The sequence below is a fragment of the Mobula birostris genome, chromosome 9, assembly GCF_030028105.1.
Source record: "Mobula birostris isolate sMobBir1 chromosome 9, sMobBir1.hap1, whole genome shotgun sequence".
NCBI lineage: Eukaryota > Metazoa > Chordata > Chondrichthyes > Myliobatiformes > Myliobatidae > Mobula > Mobula birostris.
The window spans coordinates 25,686,097-25,698,454 of NC_092378.1; the positions used below are offsets into that span (position 1 = coordinate 25,686,097).

At 37.0% G+C, this 12,358-nt stretch overlaps 1 protein-coding gene across 1 annotated transcript in view; it reads right to left on the reverse strand.

Annotated features, from left to right (window-relative positions):
* Nucleotides 1–1,302: 1,302 nt before the first annotated feature.
* Nucleotides 1,303–12,358, reverse strand: part of LOC140202593 (coiled-coil domain-containing protein 91-like) — a 194,453-nt gene continuing 183,397 nt past the window's right edge. Inside the window, exon 13 of the mRNA XM_072267633.1 lies at nt 1,303–4,603. Within this exon, the coding sequence (XP_072123734.1) occupies nt 4,481–4,603 (123 nt within the window). The 3' untranslated portion in view covers nt 1,303–4,480. The remainder of the gene's footprint in view (nt 4,604–12,358) is intronic.

Genomic DNA, 12,358 nt, shown 5'->3' on the forward strand with positions numbered 1-12,358 from the left:
TCCCATGCCTCCTTACTTTCTCAATAAGCTTTGCATGAGGTACCTTGTCAAATGCCTTGCTGAAATCCATATACACTACATCTACTGCTCTACCATCATCAATGTGTTTTAGTCACATCCTCAAAAAATTCAATCAGGCTTGTAAGGCATGACCTGCCTTTGACAAAGCCATGCTGATTATTCCTAATCATATTATGCCTCTCCAAATGCTCATAAATCCTGCCTCTCAGGATCTTCTCCATCAACTGACCAACCACTGAAGTAAGACTCACAGGTCTATAATTTCCTGAGCTATCTCTACTCCCTTTCTTGAATAATGGAACAACATCCGCAACCCTCCAATCCTCCAAAACCTCTCCTGTCCCCATTGATGATGCAAAGATCATTTCCAGAGGCTCAGCAATCTTTTTCTTCACCTCCCACAGTAGCCTGGGATACATCTCGTCTGGTTCTGGTGACTTATCCAACTTGGGAGTTTTCCCAAAGCTCCTGCACATCCACTTTCTTAATATCAACATACTCAATCTTTTCAGTCCTCTGTAAATCATCCCTACAATCGCCAAGATCCTTTTCCGTAGTGAATACTGAAGCAAAGTACGCATTAAGTACTTCTGCTATCTCCTTCGGTTCCATACACACTTTTCCATTGTCACACTTGATTGGTCCTATTCGCTCACGTCTTATCCTCTTGCTCTTCACATACTTGTAGAATGCCTTGCTGGTTTCTTTAATCCTGTCTGCCAAGGCCTTCTTGTGGCCCCTTCTGGCTCTCCTAATTTATTTCTTGAGCTCCTTCCTGCTAGCCTTATAATCTTCTAGCTCTCTATCATTACCTTTCTTTTTCAACCTTTCATAAGCTCTTCCTTTTCTTCTTGACCAGATTTATAACAGCCTTTGTACACCATGGTTCCTGTACCCTACCATCTTTTCCCTGTCTCACTGGAACGTACCTATGCAACATTCTTAAACAACATATCATGTTCTCAGAGCTAATACATTTCCTTTTGTTATACTTTATCACCCAGTTATGTAACTGAAGTGTCAATTTTCCCCCTGAAGCAGTGAAAGAATTTGTGATGAATGACAGCACTGACAGGTGTAAAATTTGTTAGTATTTGAATGCATAAGCATGTTTATACAAGTTAATAAGATGAGCCTTTCAGGGATAACTTAATCATGTTTACCCCCCACTTTTGCCAAATTTGCATCGTAGGGGTTGGAGTGGGGAAAAGATTAAATGGAGAAGTATGAAGATATTTACTCAAGGGAGCACTGTTTATTAATATTATTCATCCACTATAGTTAATCATTTTTTGCTTTATTTACTAAAAGTCTTTTAAAAATCAATAAAATTCAATATACAGTGGATTCCAGTTAATTGGGACACACTGGAAGCGGTACATTTGGGCCCAATTAAGAAGCTGCCCCAATCTGATGAAGTTTCATGGAAATAGTTTAAAATGTATATATAAGAAAGGAAAACTACCCTTTAACCGCAATGATATATTTCTTTAAATAAAATACGAACAAATTAAAACCCTATCAATACTACTACAGCACTATATAACTGTGCTTTATTTCCTAATAGGTATTGATGGAGGAATTCATTCAGTGTGCTCCGCCGTGTACTTTTGATTGACTGTAAATGAACAAATTAAACACAGAAACCTAGTGCAGATGATGGACTGGCTTCATACAATGCTTTCGATGATTGCATCTTCCAAATCTTCCTTTTCGTGGAAACATTCAAGATGATTGTCGATACCTTTGAATTCTTTGTAGTTTCTAACTTTGTTGAAGTAGAAAAACTCATTTCATTTTCACTCCTAGCCATTTCTGACATCTTGAAGCCTGAATGCTTGAAACCAGTGAGCAAAACAGTTCTGAACTGTCTTACTTCTTATTTCTCACCAACTATCAATGACAAAAATCACTGCTTTTTGAACACAAATATAACTGATACTATGTGAAAACTGTTCACTTTAACATGGTCATATTTCTAACCGCCGCATAAGTCCACTCAACTGACGCTAGTTAGAAACCTCTCAGCAACAATCTCCTGTCCTGTTTAAGTGGAATAGTGTCCTAAATAAATAAATAAACAAACATTATTTTCTCAATTAGTATTTGTTCTTTAAGTGCTGTCTCAAATAAGCACCTGTCCCGATTAAACAGAATACACTGTATAATCAAACAAAAAAAGTAATTTTGTATGGTCTGCTTTTCAAATGTTCATGGGAAATATAAACTACCATGATATATAGGTGTACAAGATGATCAGAGGCATTGATCGTGTAGCTAGCCAGAGGCTTTTTTCCAGGGCTGAAATGGCTAATGTGAGGGGCCATAAAACATGAGGGGGCATAGTTTTAAGGTGCTTGGAAATAGGTATCGAGGGGATGCCAGGGGTAAGTTTGTCAATTTCCCCCTGGGATCAATAAAGTATGACTATGACTATGTCACACAGAGAGTGGCGGGTGCGTGGAATGCACTGCTGGTGGCAGTGGTGGAAGTGGATACAACAGGGTCTTGTAAGAGCCTCTTAGATAGGTACATGGAGCTTAGAAAATTAGAGGACTATGTACTACGGAAATTCTAGGCTGTTTCTGGAGTAGGTTACATGGTCAGCACAACATTGTGGGCTGAAGGGCCTGTAATGTGCTGCAGATTTCTATGTTCTATGAGGGCAGATCACAATAATATATTTACCCCATTCTTTAGCCACAGGAAGGAGTCACTCCTAATGAGACCATAAAAATTAGAAGTTCTTATTCAATTGCTTAAAAATTAAGTAACGTTATACATTCACCTCAAATAAGGAATTTATTTTCCTTCTTTAATCAACATAAAATTAGCTTCTTCATTACAGAAAGTGATATTTCTAAAATAGATTATATTTTGTTGAATATGATTTACATTTGATTTCTACCTCTGTCAAACACAGAAATTATGACAGAAAGCACAGTAATAGGCCTGGTCCAGAAAAATCCTTGGTTAAAATGTTTAAATATTATGCTATTCCAAAATCTACACAAACATAGCCAAAATTAGTGAATGACAATATGGCAGAAACACCCAAAACTAGGAAAATGATCCTTTCACCCTCACAGGGACCAATAGTCCATATGTGTTTGAGGTGCCTTGCTATACTGTACATGGTCACTTAGGCATACTTGTGAATTTAAAACTGCAAAATTACAGGTGCTGGAAATCTGAAATAAAAGTACAAAATGCAGGAAGAGATTTCTATTTGGTGAAAGGTAATTGACTTGTGATGTTAAAATTGTTTCCCTATCCATTGAAGCTGCCCAACCAGCTAACTATCTGGCTTATCAACCTGCCTGCATATGCACTTGCACAATTCTTTCATTTACCTATTGACATGATAATTCATCTTCAGCTCAATACTCAAGTTAAAGGTCAAAATACTCAGAAAAAAATGTACATTAGAGAGCATAGTGCAAACAGACCCTCAAACCTGATTACTTAATAAGATCACAGCTAATTGCTTACATCTTCATCTGAACCTGACAATGTTTTTCCATTTCTTCATGTCCAAAATTACATTAACCTATGTTTACCGTACTCACCTATGACAGAACTGCCAGTCTTCTTTCTGAGGATTTATAAGTGAAGAACTCCCATCTCAGACTTAAATGGCTAATAACTTACACTGAGATTAAGATCCATAATGTTAGATTTTCCAGGGGAAATAGCACATTGACTTTGAGAAGCTCTCTAAAATTGAAGCATTTCAATTAGATCGCCTCTCATTATTCCAAACTCTCAACTTAAAAATTTAATCCAAAATAAATGCAAGTTTGATGTATTGTTGTGATAAGTACAATCTGAATTCAAATTAATATTTTGATGTACATAGCTATCCGGCAAATTCTTTCCTGCAAAGAACACTGAAATAAGAAACCATAAAAACTATAGTGTTATTTTGCAGCAGACAATATAAAATTAAAGAAACTAAAAAATTCAATGGAGGATATACAAGATCTTTTAAAACTGGTTTTAAGTCCCTATCGTCCAAAACTCCTCAGATGTTGCAAATGTCGAATATGATTAAGAAATATACATCTGGCATTAGATGAAAGCAATTTTGGTACCTGTACAAAATTGGTACGTGTAAGTCTCATATTACAGTGCTTATAAAATTATATCTTAATGATATATGAACAAGGGTGCCCCTTTTGTGTAAAATTAATGTTTATAAGCTTAATGTTACTCCCTTTATTAAGCTAATTTTATAGTTTTGTGCCAATTAAGTTGATAATATTTTTGTGCAAACTTAAGAGAATCTGTTTTGAAGGTCTTCAAGGCTGCTAGTGACTTCAAGTAAGTATTGTGCACACATTTTAAACTGGCATGCACAACACGAATGGCATTTCCGAACACACAGAAACCAAATAGATGGTGTCAGGTTTATTGTAATATTTGTTTTTCTTGCTTCATCTGTTTAAACATCTTGAAGTTACTCAGTGTCTTGTTCCACAGCTAAAGGCATATCTTCCAAAAGTGTAGATAACTGCTTCTGTGCACATGATAGAAACAGTCCCAAGCTGGTTAGGTTACGTTGCTGAGCCACTTGGTCAAGCTGCAAGAGAAAAAATAATTCATAATAAACCAGTGCTACAAAACAGAACATGAGCTAATTTTAAACAGATGCCTGAAAATAGAACACAACAGATGACATCAGCAAGTTAATGCCATAAATACAAAGCAAGATACAGGTTTCTCCTTAGGTTGTGAATGCTCAACTTAAGAAAAATGCTTGGTAGAGAGGCAGGATGGGAGAGGACACATTTCCAGGCTGCTGAGAGGCTTCAGGCATCTTCTGCAGAGTGGGAGTGGGGCATTTCCGTGTGCCTTCTCTACTCTCTCCATGCCCGAAGCCCAAACTGAAATGATCAGGTATTATGTTAGGCTGAACAGAGCTGGGAGGGGTGAGCAGACCCACCTACTCATTCATCAGTGAGGCAGGCCGGTGGCTGTTCTTCTGTTACAGATGTTTCTTTGATCTTTTCCAATACACTCTTTTCGTCCATTTATGGTTTACAAACAGGACTGGAACTTTGTTGTAATCTGGGGACAGTCTTTACAACATTCAAGTACGACAGAATACCATTCAGATTTCTGGGAGGCATTCTGCAATACTTCAAAATCAGAATCAGGCTTACTATCATTTAAATGTTGTTTGTCGTGAAATTTGCACCTGCGTGTAGCATTTTCCAATTTCAAAATAAACTCTGAAGAGTCAACTTCTTTTCTAATAAATAAGAAAAGGTCTATAAAATTATGAGGCCATAGGCAGGGGGAATGCACATAACCTTTTCCCAAGCATTGTGGAATTAAAAGCAAGAGGGCACAGGTTTAAGGTCAAAGGGGAAGGATTTAATAAGAACCTGAGGAGAGTGGTCAGTGTATGATACAAACTGCCAGAGAAAGTGGTTGAGGCAGGTACATTAACAATACTTAAACATTATTTGAACAGGTACATAGATCGGAAAGGTTTAAAGGGATGTGGACCAAATAAGGCAAATAGAACTAAGTGGGCATCTTAGTCAGCATGGACCAGTTGGGATGAACAGTTTGTTTCTGTGACTCAAAGACTCAATTACTTCATTATCTTTTTGCAACCAATTAAAATACTAGACAGAAGTTAAGCAATATTCCAACTTTGATAAGGATGGTATCTGCTTTTCACGATCACAGAACAATGAGAAGGGAAAATCAAACAATAGTATATATTTGTATGTGTCATAAACACTTCCAGAACTATAGGATTCATCAAAACTTTGAACCATAGCCACAGTTTTTTAAAATAATTTTCAACAACTATCCAGCACAGATAGAACTCTATCTTGCATTTAATGAAATAAAGGAACATCTTTCAACATAATGTAATTTACTCACAACGTTATAGCATAGGGATTTTCACCAATTCTCATTTGAAAATCCTTTGATTTCTTTCTAATTAGCAAAAGAAAAATGCTGCACCTACAAATGCAATTATTGCATTCATGTAATTTATTAACATTTTACCATATTAATACAAGGTTATCTTAAAACTGTTTGCAAAAAGCAGAAACAACAGGTTTAGAAGGAATCTATCAGCTACTTAGGACGATCCCTAATAGAACACTGCCCTTCGACTTGATCACTATGTCAATTGGTCACTAAGCATTTCAGAGCCTGCTCAGATCAACTAAGCAACTGAACCACTTTGTATATATGCAAACACGAGGAATTCTGTAGATGCTGGAAATTCAAGCAACACACATCAAAGTTGCTGGTGAACGCAGCAGGTCAGGCAGCATCTCTAGGAAGGGGTACAGTCGACGTTTCAGACCGAGGCCCTTCGTCAGGACTAATTGAAGAAAGAGCTAGTAAGAGATTTGAAAGTCAGAGGGGGAGGGGGCGATCCAAAATGAAACGTCGACTGCACCTCTTCCTACAGATGCTGCCTGACCTGCTGCATTCACCAGCAACTTTGATGTGTGTCACTTTGTATATATATTACAATTAAAGCAAACGAAAAAAAAATACTCCTGGAGAAGCAGTAGTGTATATTCCTTGTTAAATATAAGCTGACAAAACCAAATACAATTTGCTGATAAAACTGATCTAAAAATGTTATTCGAAAGGATGAGGAATGGGAGAAAAGGGTGGGGGTGATATTGGTTAAATATATTAGGTGAATAATTAAAGCCTACAAAGTAATGGACACTGCCCAGTCTATCACTGATAAAGCCCTCCTCACCTCTTGAGCACATCTACAAGGAATGCTATTGCAGGAAAGTAGCATTCATCATCGAGGAAGGCAATGCTCTCTTCTCACTGCTGCCATTAGAACCCACACCACCAGGTTGAGGAACAGTTACTGCTCCTCAGCCATCAGGCCCTTGAACCAGAAGGGATAACTTCACTCACCACAACACTGAACTGTTCCCACAACCTATGGACTCACTTTCAAGGACTCTTCTTGATATTTATTTATGATTATTACTTTGCTTTTTTCCTTAGTTTTAGTATTTGCATGGTCTGTTGTCCTTGCCAATTGCTTATCCATCTTGTGCGCAATTTTTCATTGATTCTATTGTGTTTCTTTGTATTATGTTCACAAGAAAATGAATCTCAGGGTTGCATATGGTGAAATATATGTACTTTGAGAATAAATTTTACAGATTTAGAAAGAAAACCTTGCTGCAACAAAATGCAGACACATGCATTTAAAGTAACAAAAGTTTTGACTAATTCTAAACAAAAATACAAAATCACAAATCCTCAAAATCCTTTGGTGCACAGTGTGCAGTTTACTTTAAGGCAAAGAAGGGGTGCCTGAACTCACCATTTGGCATTTTCATAAAGTGCTCATTGCCAACTTTGAATAAAGCTGCACACAAAGGACAAACGGCCTCTGTGCATGACTTATTCTTTCCTGATATCAATTGCTATCAGGTATCGGCTCTGGGGATCTCTCGCGACCACAAAAATAATGAGACATTCACATGCAAATAAGGTAGAAACTGAAAATCAAACTGCATAAAAATTAAAAGCTTGGAAATTTAAAATAAGTGAAGGAATGGAAATCATATGCATAATATTTCTATGTTAATGACTAATACATTGTAGAAAGCAGAAATTAGAATTTGAATATTATTAAAACTCAGTTACATCTCATTCAAAGTGCAATATTTTAAAGGTTTTTGTAATTGTGAGAATAGTTAATGCTCGTGTCAGTATACTGATTACTCTGCCACATGGTATACCATAGAGCAGCAGCAAATCACTAATAACAGCTCCTGAACTTGTCCAGATACATACCCCCCAAAAAATAACATTAGACTTTCTGCAATATAGGAACTAAATCTTATTCAATAATTTCAGCTGATTTTAATCTTTAAATTAATGTTGAGTTCTTCAAAATGATCAGGAGCAATATGCATTATGAGGAATGCGAGCAATAACCTTTTATTTAAAAAGTCCAAAGCACTCAAAGTAAATGGGTGCCGGATGCTTCAAAGCTGCTTTCTTTTACACGCCCTATCCAATGCTCAGTGAAAATGGTACAAGGAGTTACAGCCACATGTATATTTCCATACCCTGTGAGGTTCTGTGAAAATCTGCAACACAGACAACGTTTTGCAAATGGAATTACCCATGCAAAAATAAGAGCTTAAATCAAATACATAATTGAAGGCATCATTGAGTTTACCTAACAATGTACAGTAACTTTCTAGAGCAATGAAAGGCTTTGATGGAGGAGTGGGGACATATGTTCATGAGAAATTAATGTAATAGGACTCAAATCTTGTTAAGAGCTACTGACAATCACCCCAATGTAAAAAAAAGTTTTAACACTGAGAACCATTAACTTCAAATGCATTTTTTTCTGTCCAAATACAATATACACACCAGAAATTGAGACACTTCTTCGTGATTTATTTACGAGAAGTGAGCTTTGTAGGATTTCACTCTCACCACAGATATTTGAAAATTTTACAAAAATTACAATTAGCCAAAAGACTGTTTAAAACACAAGTAGTTTTATATTGATAACAACAATTCAAAAGCAAAGTTATTGGCATGAAACATTGTGCTTTAATATTGCAAAAACACCTGAACATTCTAAGAACCATTTAAATTTTTGGTTCTGCAGGTGAATGAACAATACGGCATTATAAACAGACTATAGCTATAACATTTTCCATTGCCTTCAGACAATTGACTATTCATATGCAAAAATGGCCACTTAAATGAAAGACGAGCAGAGATTAATAGTGCAATTTCTTAGTGTCAGCTTTTTTCACAAAAATTGGCTTCTGATTATTCTCTTTCCTCCTTGGATACTGATTTTGCTAGGGTGTCATTACATAGGTATTGGTCAACTTCCAAAGCCTTGGCTAGGGGAGTTGAGAATTCTGACTCAACTTATTGGCAGGCCATTTAGTTGCAGCAACCACAGTCCAAGTCCAATCCTTCCAACATCTACTCACATCTGCCACCACTATTGGGAGTAGGAATCCTGCTCACTTTCCCCTCGCTCATGCTAAACACCAGAATAGATTGTCATAAAATTAACCATTGCTCTAGCTGAAATCAATTAATTCCAAACCTGAGTGCTTCTTGGTTGTTGAAAAGTAGTTACTCACTGGGGAAAAAAAGAGGTGAGTGACAACTTACTGGTCGTTTGAAAGGCAAGAAATTTGACTAAAATCATTAATAATAACATTTTTTCTGAAGTAAATTGCGGTAAACTATCACTGTAAACAGTGAGGAGGCAAGCAAAGTGAATTTGAGGGATGAGCCCTTCTGGTGTTTTGCAAAATTGATGCAGATGGAGTTGGAGTGAGCAATTCGGAAAGGAGGAGTCGAGGCAGAGGAGTTTCGATGCCCGTCCAACTAACCTGGGTGCAAGGTTGGATCGCTCTAAGCACCAAGCCGATTTGGAGAGGTCAAGAACGGCTTCAGTCTGAGCAGTGAGATCTAGGCCCAGAGCAAATCGCTGGGCAGCATAGTCTAGGCCTAGAGCAGGGCTCTGGTCCTAATGCTAAGCACGATCCGCTGTGGACAATTTAAACACCAGCTCAGAGAGACTGGAAAGGCAGGATGTCAGGACCAATGGCAAGGGTGGTGCTAACTCTGCACTGAGGCTCTGAAACTGCCCCGGCTGCCGTGCTTCGTGTGTGTGAGCTTCACTAATATGATAAACTAAGACCGAGGGTTCAGGCCTACTCCGGGCTGCTCAATCCTGTTTGGAATGTTGTTCCTCACTTCTATTGTTTGCATGATTTGTGATTTTTTTCTCCTTCTTTGCACATTAGGTGTTGGTCTTTTTTATAATTCAGTTCTGTCAGGTTTCTTGCTTTGTGGTTGCCTGTAAGCAGACAAATCTCAAGGTTGTATAACTTATATATTCTTTGATATGTGTACTTTGAATCTTGATCCATGTGATGTTCCCATTTTGCTTTGTATTCAATACAAAACACCAAACATTTAAGAACAGCTAACATTAGAGAAAGCCAATTCTCTTCATGATAAAATGTTAGGATGTTTAATTTTTTTCTTCTCACGTGGGGTGGCGGGGGGGAGGGTTGAATGAACATGTTGCCGTTCTTTTCCGTGATTTGTTAGTTTTTTTTGTGGAGGGGTTGGGGTTGATGCTTTTATTTGAATGACTTCCATAGTTTTCTTTGTTTCACGGCTATCTACAAAAGACAGATCTCACAGTTGTGTCCTGCAGACATACTCTGATAATAAATTGAACCTTTGAACCTTTAATACAAAAGATCCCGTGAAAATAACAATTCCAGTATGAAGACTATTTATTTCAGTGTATTGAAGATCAAGAAGCGTCACTGGAATTTTATGAATCATTTCACAAACTTACTGTGTTTTTAAGGATGCAACAGTACACAATGACTTGCCCTACAAAAATTAACCAATTAGATCAAAGCAGTAAGCTTTGATAAAGAATAAAGAAAAAGAATAACAAGACCTTTCTGTAGCAATTCAAGAAATTTGGAATGGCTATATTCAGTTTAGTGGGAAAACTATTATTAATTGCCTTTGGCTTTTGAAACTTCATGTTGTATGTGGCATTTTAGCTGCAGAGAGATAAAATATTTAACAGTAAAAGTATATTTTCTGGTTAAGGAACAGAAACTTAATTGCACAGAAGCTCCAACAAACTACTGGCACCTTGGATTTGTGATACTCTTTTATAAGCACTATTTAATGAAATTAGTACCGTGGTGCTTTTGAAGGAAGAAAAAATTGATATATTTATCTCATTGACAAGCACTTCAAATTAAACATATTTAAACAAGTAAAAATGGTATATAAAAAAACTGGCAACTTGAAATAGATTTTAAGAGTGATGGCCGAATATGAGTGTCTCAAATATCTTTACAGCTGTTGGGTAACAGAGCTTGCCAGGTTGCTATGTGGGTTTGCAGTAAATGCAGGCTGTCAGACTTTTATAATTTCACTAGTCATTTTATGTGGTATTTGTGGATACTTTCCCAGTGCCCAAAACAGTTATTCATTTTCACTGAATGACCTCATTTTTTCCTGCAAGCATTTAGGGCATTTTTTAAAATCCCTTTTCTTTATAGACTTATAGAATTTCTAAAAGACCCCTCAGGATTGACTCCAAGCATTTTGGAGGGATTGGCCTTTAAGCAGGTATACCAGTGTTGAGAGCCTCAACTTTCAGCCCTCTACACTCATAAACCATCAAAATTCCATACTTCTCCACTGTAATTAAATTAATTATGATGGTAATATGAAAATATACCTGGGCCTACCTCATCAGCACAAGGGAGGGCTTGAAGCACAGTCACTGTTGATCATGTGCTTACAATTGTTTTGCTTCTCAATTACAGAATGGTATCCATTGTCAGGGACTAACCTTCAGGGCACAGTTCTTTAGGGTTATTTTTATTTCTCTATTCATAGAATGCTGCTTGACCTCCTAAGTATTGTCTGCATTCCTGTTTTTGTTTCAGATTTACAGCACTTACAGTTATTTGCTTTTCAAGAAAACCATCTGCCAGGTTCTTCAGGCCAAGTGAAAAAGGAAATTAGCCACCAAAATGACATGCAATCATTAAATATTTGCCAATTACATATAAACTTTGGAAAGCAAAACTAAAACCAAAACCAAAAAGAGCGTAAGGTAGATAGAGGAATAGGTATGAATCAGAGGGTTCTGTCTTTGTCACGAGAACATCTACCTTCATCAATAAGGTTTCTAATTAAACAATGAGAAATACTTCAAATCCATCTGGTTGTGAAGTGTAAGCCAAGACGTCTAATGTCTATACTCAATTCTATTGCAATGAAAGCCAGTACAATGAAGGTGCCTTGCGTACCTGAATATTAACTTTGTCGCTTGTGTAAATATACATCAACATCACTGCAATGCCAGTACTTCGCAATTATATCTTATAAGAAGTTCTGCCTTTTATTTTCTCCCACCAAAATGAACATTATATTCTACCAAAGTCAAAGTAAATTTATAGTCAAACTACATATACAGTATAACACCACATACTACCCTGAGATTCATATTCTTGCAGGCATTTACAAGAAAATAAAGAAATACAATAGAATTTATGAAAAAACATACAGAAGCAGACTGAAAAAAATATAATGTGCGAAAGAATGCTGAGAACATGAACTGTAAAGTCCTTGAAAGTGAATCTGTAGGTTGTGAAATCAGTTCAGAGTTGAGTAGAGTGAAGCAATCCATGCTGGTTCAGGAGGCTGATGGCTGTAAGGTAATAACTGTTTCTGAACCTGGTGGTGTGGGACCGGGGGGTTCTGTACCTCCTGTCTGATGGCA